The following is a 23,421-nucleotide window of genomic DNA, read 5'->3' as shown; positions in this document are numbered from 1 at the left end:
GCTAGCTGCCTGCTTGCCGCATACACACAATAGTCCTGTCCATTGAGCATACTGAACAGCATTGTGCATACTGAACAAACTTGGCCACTCAGCCTTAACAGTAAGCATATTTGAAACAGCCCCCTTGAATCACTAATTTTTTCATTGCTGAGACAGAGTACCTAGAAATCGCAATGAAGATGTGGTTTAGTTCTTAACATTTTCATGAAGTATACACAAAGAAATATAGGGATAGTGTGTACTATATGCTACAGTAATGTTAGCATGGCACTTTAGTTGGTTATTGTGGATGTATGTGTCTTACCAAGAACTTAGTTTTTCACTAGCTCTGCATTTTAGTTGTGCTGCTAACTGCATCAATTTGCACTACTTGTAAATTGCCCCACCAGCCATTGGCTCAGTTGCCACTGTATCTGCACACGTTACAAATTACTGTCAGTTATGAATCAATATGCAGACCTTTCAAAAGGCAGGGCACAGCGGCAACCATACTGACGTAATAGAGTAACAAACTCTTGCTGGAAAGCACAGAAGCAATTTAGAATGTAACGGTTGTCTGAATTTCCACATCCTAGCCTTCACTGTCCTTTCTGCAATTTGTACAATTCATGCTACAGTGCAATAATTTTTAGAGTGCACAAATCACTCGAGCACCTTTGTGAATAAAGACAATACATTAGATCTGAAAAAGTGAGTTTATTTCGAGTAGAACATACAACTTTGGCTGCATACATCTACATTTGGTGAAGCACTATGCATTCATAACTTCACCAAGCTTTCTGAGCTCTCGTCAAGCTAATTTAACAAGAAAGTATCAGCAAATTCACAGAGACCCTATATCATTATAGCTGGCCTGGAAAAATAGCAAGAGACAGAAAGGAAAAAACGCTTTTTTTGCTGCCAGCAGCCTACATCTGCACATGGCTCAAGCAAGGCAGGTCACCAGTGTGCCTTTAGACGCTGGACTACCCTGTACACCAAGTCTGAGTGGCTGGCATAAAGGCGAAGTTCCCTGTCAATGTCTGTCCACCTGACCTTGGCTGCGTCATCGCCGGCTTCAAGTGAGAACTTGCCCGTGATATTGCCATTTTCATCATGAAAATTGAAGGCTACTGTCTCCATCCAAGCATTATCTGTGTTTCGTGGGTCATCTACATAGCCTTTATATACCTGTAAGGGGCGAGTAACAGGTATGTATAATAAGGACTTGAGGTGACAATTTGGAAACCACCATGTCTAATGTAAATTATGTACCATGTGGTGACCATATCCGATGCTTAACCAATTGATCAGAAATAGCACAGAAATAAAAAGCACATGTTCCAGCTCCAGAATGGTAAGCGGACCTCATTTCAAATAATATACTTAATGAGGTGATGTGGCTAATGAAGACTTAGACAACATTTAATGGCCACTTTAACAGGTTCAGTTAAAGGAAGCTTGCACTGAGCGCACCAGCAAAATGTTTTCTGAATGTTCAGTAAAGCCAGCACAGGTGTGGCTTAAGATCTGCTCAAGCACAGCTGGAAACTCTGGGAAAATGATACTACTCCCAGATAAATCTTGCTGCATGCTAGATGGTTCATAGTGACTAAAAATTTTCGATACACACAATGGTGGTGCACACGAGAAAAGAAACCCAAAGGAATAATGCTGGTGCTGATGCCTTGTGCAGAGCTCGGCAATCTCGTGCAGAGCACTAGAGCCGTGTACTGCAGATCAAAGTGAAATCAAACAACAGATGCTGGACTCAAGGTGAGGCACTTGTGTTTGTGCAGTTTATAGGCCCATGTGTCTGCTCTCGCGCACAGGCATTGTCTATAGAATCTAGTAGTTAATGTCACTTTATTTCCTGCTCAGTGCACTGCTTTAACGCCCTGCATAAGGAACTAATGAGCACATGGCTCACACATATATGGCCATTGTCAAACGGAATGAGGCAGGAGGAGTTGAAATGCAGACACAATAAGGCAAAAAATATTTGCTGCTTGAGAGAAAATAAGGTGAGTTATATTAACACTTCAAAAGAACGGTCTTCATGCCATTTAGATCTTTTTGTTTCCTGTTCGAATTTTAATTCTCCTGTTAGCATTTTATCTGACTCTGATAGTACACATACATGTTCAGCTGATCACAAATAAGCTTAGGCATGTGAGAAGTGGTCGAAATGCACTGCAGCACCCTCTGGTGGCACACTCCTGCCTTAGAGCCCTTTGCGTGCACATGCATGTCCTATCATGCTTGCAGGCATGCCTGTTTTTTGCTTCAAGTGACCACTTTGGCTACTGCCATGTCGTGCATGCTGTTCAGAGGTGCATGATAGGCAAGAATGAAGTGAGTGATGGTCATGCTGCAATGAGCAGCACGCCTGGAAACTCTCACAGAAACACTGTGTAAGGTCTTCATTAAGCCTATAGTTACCCCACACTGTCAGTGGCCTTTACCTCAATGCCCTTGCTGAAGAACAACTCTAGAGATTTCTCCAGTTTCTGCTTGTCTTGCTCACTCAGGGACAGGCTATTCATGGCCTCCTCACAAAACTCCCTCCGCAATGTAGCACTCACCAGCTCCCCAGGATCCACCATTCCCTGCAGAATGAACCTCACGTTAGCTTCTTCTTTTTTTTTTTTTTGCATTTAATGCATGCGCAGAGAAACTTACAAGCCATAATATCTTACCAACTCTAGAGATACTGCAGAAGAATTGATGTGTAACACAAAGATTTCTAGCAAAGGGTGGTGTGCTTAATGACTTCACAGTTGCAAGAACATGGGTACACATTTCATGAGTTGCAAATAGCTAGTTGCAGCTGGAGATTGTACGAGCAAGTCAAAACAGTGCATGAATTCGTTTTGTAGGTCTGCTGTTACAACACATCCTGATGAGAAGACGCATTCCTTAGTACACAACAAAGATAACTCAAAACTATGATAGTGTTCACCTATATGTATTGATCTTGAATACTTCAGGAGCTCAGAATCATTTGCTACAATATGCGGCTTCCTGTAAAGCAGTTTATATATGCTATGCAAGAAGGTGCTTGAATAAGCTCCACTCACCCCAGGTATAGCCCACTCGCCTGAGTCTTTTCTTGCAATAGCCACAAACTGCAGCACTGGCAGCTGGCTGCAGTCATTCGTGACCACACTGCCTGCTGCATCTCTTTTCCACCTAGCAGAGAAAAGTCAAAGCATCTGCTCTGCTTACAACTGCTATATAAGATTCCATTGTTAAAAGCATCCTGTATATTACAGCACTTTGAAGTGGTACAGCCGAAATTTGTATTTTTTATTTTTACATATTGCTCTCTCGTGAGGCTACGGCAGGATAGGCCGATATGTGTGCAGCTCTTGGAAGAAAGAGTCAGGTGAGGAGCGAACAATATGTTTCATATGGGCTGGCAACATTTCAAGGGGAAAAGTAGGGGCAGCTTAACGGAACAGAACATTGAATTTTAAGCACCCAATTTTTTTTTCAACGCAACGAAAGGCTTGCTGTCTAAGGTGCTCGATTGCATAACAGTTTTGTTAGAAACGCTGTAGACAATTTTTACCGAGAATTTTTCTATCAGTACAAGTGCCCGTTTTTATGAAGGCTGATACTGGAAACAATGATCAGTGAAAGCGACGGTGATTGCACATTGGCAGGAGCAATGTACCAGAATATAAATAAATCTCATTCCTCAGACAGTAATTAGGCATTTTTAATATAGTGTGGCATCCGCTTCAGTTTTCATACCCAAAGCAGTTGCGCCACAGTGCCACACGCCTCATCGACGAAAGTTTTAGTGGACTGCGTTGCTGCTTTATCCAAGAAATTCAAAACATGGTGGCACTATTTAGCGACAAAATCCAGAACTACATCTTTAGCGATGCGAAGAATGTGTTGCTTCTATTTGAGGGGCACACCGAAGAGAGCGTAAACTTTAAGAAAACACGAGGAACCCTTTAACAGTGTGCATTTAAAACAAATCAGTGATATTTTACCGAGATGTGGATGATTGCACTCCAGTTTGTTCTACGCTATTTTCAATGCCAAATTAACGTTATAAATCCTCATTTATTTGATATTGCAGTAAAAGCAGGCAGTCTTTACATTTCCACCACACACTCATGACACCGGTCAGTGGTCTGTCCTTTTTGTACTCGGTCAGTCATCGTCTGCACAAATCCGTGGTCATCTAAGCTCCGTCAGACAATGGCTTGCTATTTTCTGAGGCGAAGTCTGTTGATGCTAGCTCCCAGCCTAATCAATTCCCCAAAATTGCAGCGCAGTCTAAGCCAAAGCGAAAACTGATGAGTAGATGCCCACCAGCAATGGTGTACATGGTGCACAACAGGGCATGGTGTCTCCACCCACCGTGTGCAAGGTGGACTACATGGTATCCCCACCCAGTGGTGCCAACCTAACAATGCTGAAGATAATGTATTAAAATGGGCAATTATAACTACATTAAAAATATTTAAATGCTGTTATATTTTTTCCGAGCTGTGCTGCCTCTTGCGAACAGCAGTGTAACAACTGCGGCATTGAAACAACACGGATTCTAGAAACAAAATAGTGGGCTCAAGCTGTACAGGTTGAAGCTTTCAACAGGTCATCGCTTGATACTTAGGACATTTCGAGACTACCTTACATGGTAATAGCTGCTCAAAGTTTCTCACACATCTCAAACTTGCTGTTTTACAACTCAGCCGTCACATGTAAATATATATGGGTCACTACATGACTACATAAGCCTTTGCAGTGTACATTATCTTACTGTGCTTCCACAGTCCTGTAGCCACAGCATGCTGTAGTTAACGCACCTAGTTACAAGTGGATCTGCTGCATGGTTTGGTCCCCAACGCCCGAGACGTCCTCGTCCAGAGAGTCCTGTCCTTCCGTGGGGGTTTTGTGGCCTTCCATCCAGCACAGCATACGCTCCCTCATGGCTTCGTCTGTCAACACTTCCATCCAGTGCATTCCAGGCAGGACAAAAGCGGCTTCTGTCGAACGGAAAAAAAAGATGAATAGCATAATTACCATAGCCTGCTTCCCCCACAGAATTTGAACACGCAATTTAAGCATAGGCTGAACTCCCACTTGCAACCCCACCTGTGCAGACAGGTTGCTACTGAATAGGCTTGCTTCCTCATGGGACCCAAGCACAACCATTTTGGAGGTTTGGTAAACTGGAGGTACCTCGTGGTATATGCTGGACACACTACATATTAGCAACTGTTGCGAAACTTGGTTGACTTTTTGCTCTCACCTAGGACAAAGGACTTACTATGACATTAGTACTGTGCCCCTCTCCCCTCAAGAGGGCCCTCTCCACTGCCAAGATAACGTGCTACAGACAGCATGTTTAGGTTATGGTCTATGGAGGTTTAACGGTCCAAAGCAACTCAGGCTACGAGCGACGCCGTACTGAAGGGTTCCGGAAATTTAGACCACCTGGGGTTCTTTAACGTGCACTGACATCGCATAGCACACGGGCCTCTAGAATTTCGCCTCCATCAAAATTGGACCACAGCGGCTGGGATCAAACCCGCGTTTTTCGGGTCAGCAGCCGAGTGCCATAACCACTAAGCCACCATGGCGGTAGCATGCTCTCATATGCAAGCAGGTGAACATGGCAATATTCTGTTCTCATTGGTGAGGAGGAGACCACGTGACCCAAAAGCAGTGACATTGCCGAGGTTTAACGTGACAGTGTTAAGTGTGCCATTCATTGGCAACCCTGGTGTGTTGAGAAAGGCACGTGGCCCACCTGCCGCCAAGGTCACTTGACCTTGTGATATCATCACAACCTGCCCACTATGTCAGGTGGCCGTTAAATGAATGATTGGTTGTGAGAGATTACTTGGAAAGAGGAACCTGGGTCTCACAAGCCTCACCAGTGGCTGTGTTCGAAACAGCCGCCTGCCAGGGCAATGGCGCATCGCTGAAACGTCGAACCACTGCACCAGGATTGTTATGAGGACTCCCCACAGTCTATGATTGTTAAGTAGAAAATGACCAATTCCGCATATATGGGCATGTAAGCAGAACCACTCGAAATCAGCCAATCAACTCCAAGATTCCCACTCAAGATGGACTTCCATAGTTGCTGGCATAGGATTGATTTCAAAGGTAGGTAAGACATTTTGCCAGCAATTGCAGCTGTTAATATTGGTAAAGTGGTCAGTAATCCTCTTCGGTAGGGCCGTGGCCTGAAAGATTGGAGGAAGCTGCATTGTCCATATGTAACCAACATCTGTGGATGTGTCGGTCACGAACTGAACAATATCCTATGGATATGCCACTCGTTTATTAGAAATTGTTTGCAGCCACATAATGCTATGTCAGTGCTCACAGGTAATAATGAAAGTGAGCGGCCAGAAGTCAGAAAACTAACATAATATGATACATAACTTCAGACATGCTTCCAGTGAGAGTAGGGAAAGGAATTACATATAATATACTGCTCTATCTGGCATGCTTAAAACATCTCACCCTATCTCAGGGTCTGCCCAGGGCTTTGATGCAAGGCCTGGTATGCTGTACGACGGTGGCTTATATTCAGGCCACTCCACCGTCCAGGGCACCTTGTCGTCGGCCACAGGCAAGCGCAGAACATCAGTTCCTGGATAGGTTGCGCCTCGACATTTGAAGTGGGCACGCATCGTCTTCGGACCAAATGCCTAGTGGGCAACAAAATGACTTAAACGACTTATAAAAAAAAATAACACAGAGACAGACACACTGCAAGCGCTAACAACGAAGGACTTTAATGCGGATACTACAAGATTAGAAAGCGCGCACAATGAGCGAAGCATTTCGCGCGAAGAGAAAACGCATATGTGCGCGGTTCCACACAGTCAACTTCGGTACACAGAGGAAATATTTTTTCATGCAAAGAACTACAGGCTTTACAGTGTGCTACGAGGACGGCTTAGTTGTTAGCCAGCGCCTCTCCGGTGGCTTTGTCTGTCTCCGTGTACTGTATTACAAATATTTGAGCACCAGCACACAAACTTGTTCGCTTACAGAAAGGCAGAAACAAGTTCTCAGTAGCCTTTGTGACCACATTAAACGCTAATTCTACTGCGACATGACACTGTGAGGACTTGGGACGACACAGCCGACACAGCTACGAACCACTCAAATGAATGTTAACCGGTTAACCGAAGTTTATATTTCCTGGGTTTTTGCTCCAACGCTACAATAGTTTCTTCTACAACCGTAGATAAGACAGGCGCCGCTACCATCCTGCCACCAGCCTCGGCTTACTGATGATGATAAGTTCTATAAGGTCCTTGTTGTACTAACAGACGTGTCAGAAAACGCAGCAAAAGAGGCTTCCTAATGTAGTTCTCTAAATCGCCGCTAGTTGCACTAGAAATCAAAGAGCAGGTTTTGACAAGCTTTCTGTACTGGAGTGGACGATGTCGAAAACGGCGCGCTTTTCTACGAAGGCATCTACACGTAAGTATTTTAGCTCACTTTTGATGCTAGTTGTCATAATATAAAGCCAGGCGTTTAACTCAAGTCTTGATATCTTTCAGAGAAAAATGGACCTACGCAAGGCGAGCGGCGAGTCATGTTCGGGGATCACATGTCCGAGGTCTCGGTCCGATCTCAGCATGGTAAGTTTCACCGGTTTTACTGCTGTTTTAAGAATATTACTATTTCTGCGGGCTCGTTTTATGCTGTGGTAAACGGCCTGTACGAGTTTCTTGGAAAATACGCTGCTTCATACCTTAAGAACATCAGGGTAATTGAACGAATTGCGAAAAGCAGGTAAGTATACAGGTGTCTGTAGAAGCTTTCGGAACACGCATGCCTCGAAAAATTGGGCTTTTTCGTGGCTTCCGTGCTCAGAAAACTGCGAGCACTAAGTACACACTTCAGTCTCTCGCTCGACTTGAGCGCTTTTTTCGTTTTACCTGCAGCACATACCCTACCTCCTTACGGCGGCTGCACACCGTTCACGTTATTATCACGCATTATCGGCCAAGGTTTTACTTTAACGTTAGGAGAACATGCAGCCAGGCATCAGCAGCTTCTCCATGAATAAGGCCCCCTTCCTAATGCACAACTGAATAAGGATTTTCAGGGGGAGTGCATGCCATCAGCTCATTAAGCTAACGACAAGAGCACGCTTGCATTCAAAGTTAAATTGTCAGTGAAGCAGTACCTATTGATGAAGGCATTCAAACGTTGATATTAGGTGCAGCACAGGGCAGACTCTGTGACTGGAGAATATCATTGAGTTTCAAGTATTTGAGGACAAGACTGCAAAGCACCCTACCAGCCAAGGACTTGGAGAGCAGGTTGTGTTGTAATTAACAGAAGGCTCTTTGGTAGTTTCTTAGCGTCAGCATGCCTCTTTGAGGACCTTACAAAGGAGGGCATCTTTGTGGGAGGAACTATGAGGAGAAGCACGAAAGGTAGGTCAGGTGAGTCGAAGGACAATAAACTAAACTCGAGAAAAGGGAATTTATCTGGAGGTTAAAAGAGAGTGTTACTTCTTAGCACTGGCATAAAAGTAGAAACATACAAGCCTTCTCAAGCTTCAGTTTCTCAGAAGACACAGAAGTTGTGCATAAACTTGCCTGTGGATCTTCAGTTCATGTGTGCTCTCTGGAAGCTATGACAGAGTTCAACATCTAGACGGATGTGTATACACGTTTTGATGAAAAGCAAAGTGCCTGTTGACCTGATAGGTGCTGGAACTCTTGGTGCAGAATCTTTAATTCCTTCTCGATGCATTTTTTGCAAATGTGTTCATTCAGGTAAACACATTCAGGTGGTGAACACAATGCTATCAAGAAATGGCAAACATCAAGAAGCCATTTCAACTTAATAAAGTCGGTCCAAAAAAAAAAACGGTCGGTGTATTGGATAAAGTGAGGTTCCCAAGAAAGGAGCACAACTGTCACTTTATTCGGAAGATGCATTTTCAACATTGCTGCTCCACAACAGAATAAGAAGAGTCTACATTTTTTATGCAAGGCATGTTCTGTCCCACTCTGTGCAACATGGTTTTGATCATTCCGTGCAGGTTGGTTTGGTTTTGTTTAAGGGGGTTTAACGTCCCAAAGCAACTCAGGCTATGAGGGACGCCGTAGTGAAGGGCTCCGGAAATTTCGACCACCTGGGGTTCTTTAACGTGCACTGATCATCACACAGTACACGGGCCTCTAGAATATCGCCTTAATCGAAATTTGACCGCTGAAGGCAAAATTCTAGAGGCCCGTGTACTGTGCGATGTCAGTTGTCAGGGGTTGGTCAAAAACTTTAGTGATGAGTCTGTCAAAGATCAATGGGGAAAATGCGTTTGCTTTGTTGTTCCAGGTTTATATACCACCCAATGGCTAGTTTTAGGGAAACAGAATATAAAAAAAAATCTCAGCATTTTTTATGATGAAGGCTAGTAAAATTTTGCTCCAAATGCAATTCTTACTTTCTTTTTCTTGCAACGAGCTTCCCATGCCATTGCTACAGGTGATGTGGCATGGAGCTTAATTTGCTTTGTGCCAGTCTTTACGGTAAATACTTACAGCTAAACTATGGTGTTTTAGAAGATGGGGCACAAAAAGGACAGCACACAGAAGTAGGCACGATGGGACATGCGCATGTCTCACCCTTTTGCACCCTATCTTCTGAAGCAGCGCACCAAGTCACCTAGCAACGTGTTCTACTGTAAACTATGCTGCACAGTTACTAATGTTTACATTTTTTTTTTTCCACTTTAGGTCGATCGTTCACATCAGTCAATGTTGTGGACAACAATGACGAATACAAGAAGGGAACGTACCTGTGTTCTCTTGCTAAAAAGTCTGGTCTTACCCTGAATTCTGGAAGAAAGCACAACACTTTGAGTGAGTAGCGCATTGTATGTGGGATGTTGAGAGGATCACTCAAACTAAGGTTCATTAATGGGGGCAAGTCACCTTGTGCATGCTTACTATTCCTTATCATCGCCAGAACAACTGGACAACGTCAGAGTTAAATGATGTCAGGAAAGGCTCTGGTTCGCTCACTGTGGTCTTCAACATATATATTGTGTCATTGTGAGGAGGCTACAGGCACCACTTAGCAAGACTTCTTGTCCTGAAAAGGTATTTCGTAAAATGAGATGTTGAGAGAACGTAACGAAAAAGAGGTCTTATTATTTCTAACATGTCCATAGGAATAGCTATTAGTTGACTTATTTCCATGTTATTATACTTAGATGTGGACATTCTTAGCAACCTTTTCAGAACTTAAAAACAATGCAAGGCTTGAAGAAACTTCCGTGGCAGATATGAACCCATATTGGCCTTGAATTCTTCTTTGTTGGTAATATTTACAAATTTTGCATAGTTGACATAGCCATTGCCATTTAAATTTGCTTTGACAAGGCCATTAATATAAATATAAAACTGTGTTTTTCAAAAAAGACAATGGCATATGCTTTTCTTTTAATTTTTCTGGAATGAGCTTCATGCAAGATGTTTTTCTGCTGCTTTAAACTGCAGGTGTTGACTCAACCACATTTAGCCGAGATTTTACACAAAATTTAAAAGAACATCTAGAGTATCCACAGGTGAGAAATCTTTTATTTTCACTTCAGAGCTGTATATCAGCATTTTATTTTCTAAATGCTACATTGTCATTTCTATTTCTGGGCCCAGCACTTTCACATTCGAATCTTTTCCTTCAGGTTGTTACTGATGTTCTGAATGAAATAAAAGAATACTTGGATAACCAAGACAGGTAAGTCCTCTCTCCTTGTGTAAAAAAGCCTTGACCATAAAAACTTAACTTCTCACTCGTTGCCTTCTGGCCATTTCATCACTGAAGGCCATGTGATTTTTGTGCATATTATTAACTTTGTTAATTTTGCTTTGGCTGAAGTTTTGACTCATATTAATGACCTTTCAAAGGTCATTAGCAATATTTAGTGTGCATTTTTTTCAGTGTTTGTGTCTCTAGTAAAATGGTATTGATCAGCATTTTTTTAATGTTTAGTCTGTATATCAAAGTGAAAATAAATTACATGGCTCTGTATTTAATTTCACCAGTTCATGTCGGCAGGTGACATTGATTTCACCTCATCTTTCTCTATCGTAATGTCTTGATGCATATCCTATAACTAGCTCATGGAATACTGTGCCAGTTGCAAAATCTTTTCAGAATATTTTGTGAAGTGAATGATGTCTCATGCTAGCCTTATTTTTGCTTTAGGCTGGAAAAGGCTCTTACTGTGACTTACCAGGATTCAGATGGCAGCGGGTGAGCAGAGCGACAAATCCCTTGCTTGGATGATGCAGCTATGTTGATATGTGCTGCTGATCATGCTGTTCTGTTTTCCTTATTTTTGTGACGGATAAGTGTTGACATTGTAGACATTGCTTGGAGGTAATGCTTTAAAGTTCTGAATTGTCCAGTGTGCCTAAAAAGCAAGCAAAGTGCTGAGTACTGCTTGGTCATGCTGCGTTGGAAGTGAGTTATTGCATTCTGGGGTTGCAAAAGACGCTGCACCACTTTTTTTCTTGTCCTTCTTGAGAACAATCTGCGATGAAAATACTGAGGCATACAGGGGCAATGGGGCAAAAGGGAAGGAGCTGGAAGGACCAATTACCATGCTGACAACATGTTAACTCATTGTAAGGTTTGAGCAGCATTGCCTCTGCAGAGTGTGTTTTGAAAAAAGGTGTAGTTGTAGCCGTGATAAGCAACAATGATGGCCTGCTTTGTCATGTATAATATTCTCAGCACTACCGGTTATGTATAATCAGTGCCGGCAAGCTTTAATTATCTGTGGCATTTTTGAATTTATGTCTATCTTATCTTGTATTCCAATCTTATTGTGTAGTAACAAAAAAAGCTTCAAGGTTGGCTTAATATGTCAAAATCTGCCCAGGAGCCGAGCATCTCAAGGGGATCTCTAGTATTTGTATAAGGACCTTAGCATTAAACTAAGACTGCTTGCAACTGCCGTATACCTTTGCCGCATGAAGCTAAGCAGCGTAGCTGTATTATTTTTTGGACGACTTGTGGATTATGATTGCGGCTTGTGATAATGACTTATTTAAATGGACATTGAAGAGAAGTGGTGATGCATGTATGTTTTCTAATAAATTGTATGAGACATTATAAGTCCATTCAGCTTTGCTGCAGGATCTTTTAGTTAGAATGCAGATATACAACAGACTGTTGGTGATGATAATAGTGCCTGTGTGAACTATTTGCATGATATAGTAATAGTTATATGTAATTTTCATTGTGTTCGTTTAAATGTGTTGTGCAGGATAGGGGTTCCATTCTGTTAGCTAAGACAAAACAATGGCCAGCCAAACTTATGACTACTAATGTGTAAAAATCAATTGTTAAGACACTCATAATGATGTGTTGGATTATATACCAGTCATGTTGAGAGTGAAGCGATATACAAACAGGCCCAAGGAAGAAAGTTTTTTCTTTTGAAAAAAAAAAATGCATTTAAAAGTGCATAGAAAGCAGTCAACACTGTCTGGATTTTATTAATACTGCACTTATAAATAGGATACAAAACTGTGTTCAGTGTCCTTCAAGGTCTGTACATTTGCTTCTGATCTGTGTTTATCTATTGTAACTGCATATCACTGATGTGCTATATAATTTGTGCTATTGCAAACACCTGCAAATGTTGAGAAAGTATTTCTCTACCTGGTTTGCTTCTTTGCTGTGAAGGTTCAAGACTGTTTAGTTTTTCTAAGTCAAAATCTCACATTTTCATTGGAGGTTTGTCTGAATAACCGTGTAGTCTTCTTGACAGATAGAGTGAATTTTCGTTTTATTTTGGTTTCAGCGTCATGCTGAAACAGCGGGACAGTGTATTTCGCCTCTTTCTCCGTGTGGAACCACTTCAGGTTAGATTTTACTCTGCACTTTTTGTTGCTGTTTAAAATTATTTCAGTTTAGCATCTTTCTATCAAAGTCTGCACAGGAATACTGCCAGTTCTTCGCACCCAGCTTAGAAGTTGCTTTTTCATACACATGATTGGCCTAAATATCACCTTATACCTGCTGCGGTGGCTTAATGGCATTGGCGTTTGGCTGTTAAGTTCAGGATCACAGGAACGAATTCCGGCTGCATTGGCCACATTTCGATGGAGGTGAAATGCAAAGAGACACCCGTGTGCTCTGCTATGTCAGCACGCGTTGAAGAGTTCCAGGTGGTCGAAATTCCTTTCACTGTGGCGTCGCTCTTAGCCCGTGTGGTGCTTTGGGGCATTAAACCTGAATATCTATACCAGTGCCAAAACATCAACTCATGGTCGATATTACTGCTCAGAGGCTTGAAGCCATGGTGCAGTATCAAGAAATATGAATTATCTGTGGGTCACTATTGTATTATGCTGTGAAACTTGCATGTTGTGGTTGGTGCAGCAACTGAGTAAAAAAACTGAAAAAGTTGAATTGAGGGAGAATGATGAAAAAAATGCACAAGACATGTCAGGGGCTGCTTTCAGTAGAGCGAGGCTAGGACTGGGACGAATACGGATGACAAAAACAAATGTCACCATAGTTGGTGTGGAAGTTTTCTAGTAGAACTATGTATCAGGTATGGTGCCCATCTTGTCCGTTTTCATTTTTCTCTGTGTGACCGATTATTATTTTTTTGACCGAGCAACTGCAACTAGCTCAAAGATTGATGCTGGATAGCACATCAAAGGCACCTGTTTTTATTAAGTGCTGCTCTCTTGGTTTCGTTTTGTATTTCTCGCTTGCCCATCACTCATTTTTTTTTTACGCAGTGGGGTTTAACTGAGCACCTGCTTGAAAAAATGGTGGAAGAATCAGTCACTGATGAGTGAGTATGCTTAAAGAAAAGCTAAATACTATCTTTCTGTTCTTATTTTTCTTGTTTCTCCTATTACATTGCTCCTACTTTCATATCTGCTCTGAGAGCACAGAACTGTGTAATTCTAATGGCGTTCTCCTCTGCCTCCTGCTTCTTTTTTAATGCACTTGCAAAAAAAAGTAGGAAACCTGTAGACTGTACTTCGCATAATGGCTTAATTACAAGCAGCGCAGTTACAGTAAAACCTTGTTGCAACTAAGTCGCCTGGATGGTAGGAAGACTTTGTCATAAGTAGCGCCTTATCCTTCGTACTTTGTCATTCACAATTTGCCTGAAGGAATGCGTCTGGTGAATAAGCAAGCCTATGTACAGTTCCAGCAGCATTGAAATGTGTTTGTTTGAGAAAAGAAAAGCATGGAATCAACACTTATGGATTTTGATGCAAACCTTTTTGGTTTCTGCCAGTTCTACCCAATGTCAAAACTAGAACCTAGTGCCTTTGCGACTCGAAAAATCTGGTCTAAAACGCGCATACAGCGATATGACATACTTTGAATAAAGCGGTAATTTGTGTGACGCAACTTTGATACAATGAAGGATTGGTGTACGTAACCTTTTTGCTGCAAGTAAATCAATGCACGTCCCTCACATCAGTGTGCTGCTGCCTATTTCATGAATTGGCCATCTCACTATGGCGCTCTTAAACAGATTACTGCAATAATCATTGTAGAAGTCAAGACACTGGAAAAATAGTGGCCAGGTGTATATGCAGATGGCTGGTAGGACATGTGAATGAAATTTTAGTGAATTGTTGTTCAACAGCAATTCAGTTATGTAGCCTGCGAGACCAATTTTCTGCCCATGCTGCTTAATGGTGCAGGTCGCCAGCAAACACTTTCCACGTCCAGGCGCTCAACCAATTCAAATGGCTCGACGGCTTGGCTGGAACAAAGGTTAGGCTTTGTTTTTTTACCTCTTGAGGCTGTGCATTTTTGTCGAACATACTAGGCAATACCTGCAGTGTGTCAGGAGACTTATTAATGCGATAGCGTTAAGGGTCCCATCCAACGGAAAACCCGGTGTTGGCAATTGCACACCGAGAAAAGCAAGTTGCCCACCTGCCACCGAGGTCATGTGACTTTGTGACATCGCAGCCTGCCCACCGTTGCAGGTGGCAGTTAAATTAATGATTGGTCGAGAGAGGTCATGTGACCTTGCGATGTCATCACAACTTGGCCACCAGGGCAGGTGCCCACCGGGCTGTCAGCTACTGCCCACCGTGGCACCTGGCAATGAAATTAATTCAAGTAAATGCAATGCTGTTGCCACCTGCCCACCATAGCGCTGTGAATGAGCATTACGGAGCTCGGGAAGAGCAGCCTAAGTCTCGCAAGCCACACAGCTGGCTGTGTTTGAAACAGACGCCTGCCGGGGCAGTGGCGCGTCACTGAATAGCTGTGTCACTACACCAGGAGTGGTATGAGGACTCCCCGTGAATGATCTATGAATGTAAGGTAGAGAATGGCCCATTCTTCATATATGGGCATGTAGGCGAAACCAAGGCGCAAGAGGAGTACTTGTTCGGGAGCGATCTCTAGCGTTGCAGCATTGTACTCCTAAGGATAGGTTAAGCATTATGGGATAGTGAAGAAAAGACTAGTGCCTATGTAGGCGAAGTGATATGTGAAGAGGACCTCAGACCGCTGAAGGGACCCATCAACATTATCGCGTCATACCCTTAAGGCAGAGCTTAAGTGTCCCCTCAAGTATTTTTAAAAGCAAGCATTTCTGCTTTTTGCTGATGCAGTCACTAATTTTATTCCTGCACTTGGCTGCCCTTTACTTCAAGGCATTCATGGACAAGGTTTTCAACGAAGTCCTTCCTGTTATTCCACTCCATGTGCGCAAGGATATTTTGCTGGCACTTCCCCATATCCTGGAGGACTCTGAACACCATGCTGCAGCTCGCAAACTGGGGTGCGTAGGAATATTTTATGAGGGTGGTTGATGAAATGTTGCACTCTATTCTCTCAGTTTGCTGAAGACTAAAAGTCTCAGTGGCTCCCATCTTTCTTTCGCTCAAGACATTTATCAATAATATGATCACATATATGGTGAGTTTTTGTGTAATATATTATCTACACTTATGAGGTTATTGGTACCTCTTTTTTTTTTGCCAGCATCTCCTTTTTCTTCCTGTTCTTTATGTCAGCCCAGTGGCAATGCTTTTTCTTTTTGGAGAGGTGCAGTCATGTTGTGCACATTCTGAACAGATTATTCTATCGGCGGTCATACCATACCACTTGCCAGATCCATGCTATAGTGTCAATAAAATAAACAGCCATGCCTTTGGATTTCTTGTGACAGAGACCATGCGCAGCGTTTTGCAGGCCATGAAGACCTAGTGAGGAAAACAATTTTGATACAACTAAAAAAAAACAATGGGAAACTGATATACTCAGCTGTATGGTTGAGGTGGTGCTTTGCATGATGCGAGTTGAAGTCATAAAAATTGTCACCAACACTCTTATCATTTTGCAGTGAGCTTTTTACTGATGACAAGGAGCTCGGCCCTACCATTCTTGAGGCACTCAGCAATCTGTATGTAGAACCAGAAGTGATTTCTGAGGTGAGAAATGTCATGAAAGATGTGCTTTTCTACAGTACTCTGTCATAGTTATGGCAGTGTTTGCTTTCGGGGAGTAGAATTTGGGGTTGGGGGAAAGGGTTGTTGACGGGGCATTTGACTTTTTGTAGTTTCTTGTGTAATTGCTTTTATTTTTCCTTGTCTACAATCATACTCTGAGTTTTATTCATGATTCTTTGGTGCAGTGTGTACCATGCGACTGTAGTATCTTGAAAAAGTGCCACATCTTTGCAGTCTTCTGTTAGTTGTTGCATTCTGAAAGGGGCATGCTTTGGAGTACAGCCTCGACTTTCTTGTTGGTGTTGAAAGCGATGGTCTTGCAAATTCTTTCTATTTCGTTTCTAAACATTAATGTATCGGCTGACTTTGACTAGTTCTTTTAAAAATCCTTGCCATTGTGGTGTTGCAACAGTATTTAATTCCTACTTAGCAAATTTATTTTTTCATGCATAGTATTTCTGAGACATTTTTGACATCGCGCCTTTGTGAGATGAGTGCAATGGACACAAAAGCTTTGTTATAGCACAGTAATAAAGGATGTAATGTTGTGGTTATGTAGGACCAGAATTGATGTTGGCTCCAGAATAGCAAACCTATTACCGGGGCCAGTTGGTTGATCCAGAATAGCCTTGTTTTATTGCTCTTGAAATCATATATTTTTAAGTTTTTATTATACTGAGTTCTTTATTGTAAGAATACTTTTTGAGTGGTCATCTAACATAATCTTATTCAACAAGCTCCATCACCTCTGGCTGCCTTTTAGTAAAAAGAAAAAAGACTGTTCTTTCTGAGCCGCTTATTTATTGGTGCTAGCTCTGTAGCTCTGCTAAGTGGTCAGACTTTGGGACTAGCTTTCTTACTAGTGTACATTTCCTGCTCCTTAGTGCACGATAGTGTAAGCATTCATTGGGTACATAATAGCACCCTTCATATATTTCATCCCGTTCCGATCACATGTTTACAGTTAGGGTTCCATTCTTTAGAACGAAAATGCGTCGATTCTTCTATTCCCAAGACATCTCTGCTATTTATGATGTTGACAATTTCAAGACTACTGTATTATCTGCCACTTGTTAACCTATTATTGCATAATTATGTACTGTTTTCTGTACTTACCTCTCCTTTCTGTAATGGCTTCGGGCCCGTAAAGTATGTGAAATAAACTGACAAATAAATAAATAAATAAAATGCATGAGAGTGGGAATCTGGTTTCTAGTTTCTCTTGCCAGTGCTTCATTATTTCATTTTTGTCTGCGCATACACTTTCCGTTATAAAGTTCAATGGAAAAATGTAGCTGTGGAAAAGTGTGTCAAAACTTGTACTGTGGCACAGTGTTCATAAAGGGGATCCATAGGTAGCTGTCTTGGGTCTTTGGAACATTTTAAGCTTTGAGGCTCATTTCACAGGTCTTTAAAAGCAAGTTAACAAATGTGAATCAAGCTATTAGCAAAACTCAAATCCTGTCTGTCTTCAGAGGAGAGTTGGAATAAAGGTTTCTCTGAGCTATAGAGTCTAACCTCTAGAGTGGACATGGAAGAACAAAATGACGCATCGCACAGCTGAGCTATGAAGGGGTGAAGCTCCCGCTGGCACTGTATGTGATGTGAGACCGCAGCAGTGGCCTCATCATTTGAGCATCCGCCTCGCAGGTGGGAGGTACGGGGTTCGATCCCAAGTGCCACCGGATACCCACCGGCAGTGGCGTAGCCAGAAATTTTGTTCGAGGGGGGTGCTCATGTTGCGGCGCAGCCTCCTCCTTATAGAATTTGTTAAGGGATCAAATACATTAATAATAATTGCATTGCCGTTACCTATGCTATTGTGTATTAGATGCTGCAAATGAATTCTTGAATGCTACACAATGTCAACACAAGTAAAATATGCATTTTTCATAAAAGAATATATACATATGTCCCAAAAACTGTGGCAGAAATAACTGATATCAATGCTTCCATCTTTTTTGTCTATTTTGTAAGTAAAAAAAATGTCTCATGAATTTGGAAACAAGCAAGGTAGTGCATGTCCCTGATATGAATAATCAAGTTGGGGACAAATATTTTAACAAATGTTGGTCATTCAAGAACCGTGTTTACAATTTTGTACATATGCAATGGCCAAAAAAATACCTCAGTGACGCTGTCCTTCGTACCAGTGTATTGCACGGGCGCAGCTCTGATCGGTCGAGTGTTGTAATTGCACCGAAATTATAGTCGCAACAGAGAGCACATATAAAAAGCAGGAGTTCTGCAAAATATACACTACAAATGCGAAGATAGAATAGATATCACAAATACGAAGATACAGCTTGAGAAAGGGCAAAAAAGCATTGCTGGAAACTAAGTTCACTGCATGTATACACAAAATATAACAAAAAGATATTTAAATATACGTATATTCTGTAGTAAATCGACATACCTAAGTTAAAGTTGCTGTATATACTATGTCAAACAAGCCAAATAAACATGTTGCACTATCACAGATAGTAACCTGCACGCACAGAAGGACAGACTATCCTGCAAGAATAAAACTATGATCGCAGAAATCGTGATATGTATTTGGGCCATGCTGCGGTCACGACAGCATCATATGGATAGAATAATAGAGGAAGAATGCAGAAATCAATACGAAAATGTGTATTTTAGCTGCCTGCAAAGCGGCAACTATCATTCTGAACCGAAAATTAAAGGAGGTTATTGGTCTGGTTCAAAAAAGAAGCAAAAGCAGGTAGCTAAAAAAAAGGAAAGAAAAGGACAAACGAAAGCCACAGATGATGCCACAAGTTGAACTACCCAACATCCGAGAACGTTTGTTGGGAAATGCCGTGTGGGCCAGGCTTTCAATGAGCAAGGTTGGTCAAATTGGTTATTGATGTCCTCGTAATTTTCGCATTCGCATGATAACTTTGATCATGATGCTAACTGTTACAATAAACGGCTTAAATTTCTGCGGTTTTAAAGGCTAATGAATACTCATATGTTTTCCAAATTACGCGTTTATAAACCTGAAGAAACAGATCTTTTTACTTGCATTCGCTTTGTTGCTTTGCTATGTAAAGGACAAAGTTTATGAGAAATTTATATCCATAAAATTTCGGAATTGAAATCCATGCGCTCCGTAGATTCCGCGACCGCCGCGAGATGCTGCGACGAGCCTGCTCGGCATAGAAATGCCATTGAAACTTTGGGCTCGGATGGGGCTCCTTGCATACATAGACTCCACGTGCATGGGCGTTAATTGCCACGAAATCCAGTCCGAGGTTGCAATGTTCGCACCGAAATGTCTTTTCGAGTGTGGAAAAGACATTGTAGACAAAATCCAGCATGATTTCCGGCGCCAGTGGTTGTTTTGGTCGGCGGTGCATAACAGTACGAAAAAATTTCGAGTTTGGCTGAAGCCCCATAAGCCACCCCCCTGGCTATGCTCCTGCCCACTGGTGATACAATGGGTACAAGCTTTCCCCTGCTTGGTGCTCGGCTTCTTTAGGGTGAAATGCTTGGGAAATGGGTCTTTGACCCCATCTTGATTAAAAGAAAAAACCTTGTGCCATGGTGCTGTTCGCCCACAGATGCCCTTGCGCCATAAAAATTTGTGTCATCATCATTATGTGGTGTGGTGGTGCTCCTTTGTATAGCAGCAGATTATACTAAACTGAAAATCATTTTTGTTTGCGTCTACTTTCGGCAGTAGCATAAGCTGCTAATATTCTCTTCTTTCTAACGTTAAATGATTAAAGTGAAGCAAAGCATTCTTGTTTTCAAAGCCTTGTCCTTGCTACAATAGACACTACATGCAGGCATGTGTGGGGATAGGATCTGCCATGTGTTTTAGCCATAGTGTGTTGCAGTGCCGTTTAAAAGTTGGTTGCTCATTTTTGCGCATGTTTGTGCCACAGATGAGGAGAAAAATCGTTTGTGTCCACGTGCCTTGACCTGCTGCCTTTACAGGTTCGCACCCGTGTGCTAACAGTGCTGAAGTCATTGAAGCTCAGTCAGCTGCCCCCTACTGTCAAGTTTGTGCTTGCCAACTGCACTGTTCAGGAAGCATCTCAGGTGTGTGTAACATTTGTGCAAGCCTTTGGAATCTTCGAACCTCTTTATCAGCACTGAAAGTTTTAAGGTTTTTGCTGCAGCTGTGCACAGGTTAACATTTACAAGGTTTGCAGCGGTTGTAGTTTAATGTGGGCAAATACCAAAATCACTTTTTGCTTACACCAGTATGCATCATTTTCAACCTTTGGAGCACTATTTTCATCTAAAGTCCTTGTGTTGTGGTGGCTTTCAAAGACTTCACCTTTATCAGAATGCAAGGTATTCGATGTATTTGTTACTGTTAGATTAAGTGTGGTTTGGAAAATTTTTAAAGATTTAGCAGGGGCTGTGCTGTACGAATGTTGTATGAAAAAGTAAAGGCCATCTGTGTTTCGACAGTATGAAGATATCTATATTACTTTTGAGAAAATAACTTCTAGTAGCAGCTTATGGAAATCTTAAAAATCTTAAATTACATCTGCTTTCGTTCTAGGTGGTGTCTGAGCTCCGTGCCAACCTTGAACTCCGCCACATTCTGCCACTCTCGTCAACACCTACAAGCTTCAGGTACACCTCATCATCTGCTTTGGGTGATGTTGGCCCAAGTTCACTTGCTCATTTTATGATGCTTGTCACACTTCCTTTTGGGGCTTCTTTCTGCTTTTCGGGGCAAACTTTGAAGGGTGCAGTTTTGATGTCTAAAGAAATTTGAACTGCAAAACTTTTTGTGCAGCATTTTGCCAAGAATTGCAAGTTAAACAACACAAAGGAGAACTGGGTATAGGCTGTCATCATCGTTATCATCAGCCTGACTATGCCCAATGCAGGGCAAAGGCCTCTCCAATATCTGTCCTATTAACCCTGTCTTGTGCCAGCTGCGGCCACCCTATCCCCGCAAGCTTCTTAATCTCATCCGCCCATCTAACTTTCTGCCATCCCTTGCTATGCTTCCCTTCCCTTGGAGCCCAGTGTGGTACACTCTAGGACCATCGGTTATCCTGCCTTTGCATTACATGCCCTGCCCAAGCCCAATTCTTCCTCTTGATTTCGACTAGGATGTCATGAACCCGTATTTGACCCCTGACCCATTCTGCCCTCTTTCTTTCTCAAAACGTTAGACCTATCATTTTTCTTTCCATAGCTCACTGTGCTGTCCTGTGCTATGCTGGAGTATTTAAAACTGACGTGAATTGAAAAAAAAAAAAAAACTTCGATTATCTCTAAACTGTGTATGCACATTGTGCTTTGTGTGAATATTTGTTGTCAATAAGAATGTGTTGGATGCTGCTATAGTAGGATACAACTTAAAAAAAACAGCAGTTCTTAACGCTGGGCCACGGTCTGTGGCGTACTGTATTACTCTGCTAGCCAACCACAAAAGTAAACGAAATCAGCTTTTTAATGCTTAATTTTACGAAACAAGCCAGGTATCAAAATTATAGAGCTTGTAACCTTTCTCTTGCGATTATCTTCTTGTTCAGGTACAAGAGAAGTTTCAAAAGTGAACTACTTTTTTGTCTTGGAGGAATTCTGTGCGGCAGTCCTGAATGTGGGAGGAGCTTCACTGCAGACTTAAGTTGTATCCGACCATAGTTATGCAACAGATGCAACATCTCTAAAGTATTCCTCTTGCTAGGCTTTTTGTGAAGTTGATGTGTGGGGATGCAGTTCCAGTGAAATGTGCAGTGCCTTTGTTTTGACCACTTCACAGGAGCCAGCAGCTAAATATATTGATATTAATAAGCAGCATGTAACAAACTGCTCTTAAAGTTAACCACGTGGCTTATTTACTTGCATAACGAACACACTTTATGGCAAACAAAAATAGTAGTAATTTAGTAGGTGCAGTTATTATGCGGAGTGAAATTTTTTCAATTTTTGATGGCTCACTTCGGGGAGTGCGTTTATTACTATATGAGTCATGCGAAAACTAACACTGTTGCCCTTACTGGAGTGGATTGATCATGACAGCAGTGTAATTTGCCAGATGGACTTGCAAGTTTTCCTGCCTTGAAGAAACAATCCATTGAGTTCTGCTTGTGGTCGTGGTGGTACTAAATCACAGACTTGTGTTTGGCTGGTGCACCATTCAGTGCCCTTGTGCTTTCTTTGGTACGTGGTGCCACCTCTCTGTGTCCCTTGAGTGACATAGAACATTAAGCCAATTTTGGTATTGCAAAACACATGCTAAAAAAAAAGAAGAAATAGAACTGTGTTCAATCTCTGTGCAGTGCCGAAGAAGATGAAGAGCTCTTGGTACTCACTGAAATTTCGAATGCCGTTCAGCTGCGCAGGTTCCTTCGCGATGCTTGGCTCAAGGTGCGTGTTGTGTCTGCATACAGGACTGTAATTTTATTTTTGTTCTGCTTAATTAATATACGAACGACACACAAAATCAGTGCTGGAAGCTGTAATCCGACATTGCTAACACATTACCTGCAGGAATGATGTATGAATAGGGCCCTTTGTTTTCGAGTTTTATATTTTCCAGAATTCGGAGGGTAAAAATTGGGCAGTATTTTTTAGTTAAAATTGTGGTACAAAGCGGGTTATTTAGCAAACATATTTCGGGTTTTTTCAGTCCTTTTTTTGCAGCAAAAGACAATTTACTATAGGTGGTCACGTTCATGCGGGGCACAAAACGCCCCACTTTTTCCTCAGTACTTCTCAAACATGGAAATGATAGGTTGCGCAGAGAAAACTTAATCAAATTATATTTTTTCTGATCTGTTACAATTACTTCATCGCATAAACCGTCAATGTCCTAAGCAGCACTTCGTATGCAAGCAAGCTCTAGAGCAGGGCATTGTTAGAGTGGCTAGCGCTTGATACATAGTGCTGAATAAATCCCTGCTCAGTAGCCATGTTTGGCGTCCTTCTTCTAAAAGTTGAGTACTTTTAAAGCATATCCTCAAATTAAGATAACCATTTGAACAAGCTCTCC

General features: G+C 42.0%; 2 protein-coding genes across 8 annotated transcripts in view; one reads left to right on the top strand and one right to left on the bottom strand.

Moving 5' to 3' along the window:
- Positions 1-676: 676 nt before the first annotated feature.
- Positions 677-7,273, bottom strand: LOC144125954 (ADP-ribose pyrophosphatase, mitochondrial). 5 transcript variants are annotated; one of them, XM_077659791.1, is made up of 6 exons: positions 7,233-7,273; positions 6,481-6,668; positions 4,809-4,988; positions 3,060-3,171; positions 2,445-2,588; positions 677-1,170 (listed from the first exon to the last, which is right to left on the bottom strand). In XM_077659791.1, the coding sequence occupies exons 1-6, from the start codon at positions 7,233-7,235 to the stop codon at positions 940-942; spliced, it is 858 nt and encodes a 285-aa protein (XP_077515917.1). In that variant the 5' UTR covers positions 7,236-7,273; the 3' UTR covers positions 677-939. The 5 variants fall into 5 exon arrangements, with proteins under 5 accessions (XP_077515917.1, XP_077515920.1, XP_077515919.1 ...); XM_077659794.1 differs by having other exon boundaries at positions 4,809-4,985; positions 7,015-7,270; XM_077659793.1 differs by having other exon boundaries at positions 7,145-7,238.
- Positions 7,274-7,300: 27 nt separating this feature from the next.
- Positions 7,301-23,421, top strand: part of Fancd2 (Fanconi anemia complementation group D2) — a 61,294-nt gene continuing 45,173 nt past the window's right edge. Inside the window, exons 1-14 of one of the 3 annotated variants that reach the window (XM_077659788.1) lie at positions 7,301-7,452; positions 7,533-7,613; positions 9,726-9,851; positions 10,491-10,558; positions 10,676-10,728; positions 11,200-11,247; positions 12,806-12,866; positions 13,755-13,810; positions 14,682-14,754; positions 15,651-15,778; positions 16,343-16,430; positions 20,394-20,498; positions 20,971-21,044; positions 22,709-22,796. In XM_077659788.1, the coding sequence (XP_077515914.1) occupies positions 7,413-7,452; positions 7,533-7,613; positions 9,726-9,851; positions 10,491-10,558; positions 10,676-10,728; positions 11,200-11,247; positions 12,806-12,866; positions 13,755-13,810; positions 14,682-14,754; positions 15,651-15,778; positions 16,343-16,430; positions 20,394-20,498; positions 20,971-21,044; positions 22,709-22,796 (1,089 nt within the window). In that variant the 5' untranslated portion in view covers positions 7,301-7,412. The remainder of the gene's footprint in view (positions 7,453-7,532; positions 7,614-9,725; positions 9,852-10,490; positions 10,559-10,675; positions 10,729-11,199; positions 11,248-12,805; positions 12,867-13,754; positions 13,811-14,681; positions 14,755-15,650; positions 15,779-16,342; positions 16,431-20,393; positions 20,499-20,970; positions 21,045-22,708; positions 22,797-23,421) is intronic. The other 2 variants (XM_077659787.1, XM_077659786.1) reach the window with 2 other exon arrangements.

This window comes from Amblyomma americanum, chromosome 3, assembly GCF_052857255.1.
Source record: "Amblyomma americanum isolate KBUSLIRL-KWMA chromosome 3, ASM5285725v1, whole genome shotgun sequence".
Lineage (NCBI taxonomy): Eukaryota > Metazoa > Arthropoda > Arachnida > Ixodida > Ixodidae > Amblyomma > Amblyomma americanum.
Note: the sequence above shows the minus strand (reverse complement) of the source record. Positions and strands in the feature narration are given on the sequence as shown.

Coding starts and splice junctions, on each gene's coding strand:
- LOC144125954 (XM_077659790.1), bottom strand. CDS start 7,056: ATGTGGTCACAAAGGCTACTGAGAACTTGTTTCTGCCTTTCT. Junction 6,669..7,014: donor GAACTTGTTTCTGCCTTTCT/GTAAGCGAACAA, acceptor GTTGCCCACTAG/GCATTTGGTCCGAAGACGAT. Junction 3,172..4,808: donor GCAGATCCACTTGTAACTAG/GTGCGTTAACTA, acceptor TTTCTCTGCTAG/GTGGAAAAGAGATGCAGCAG.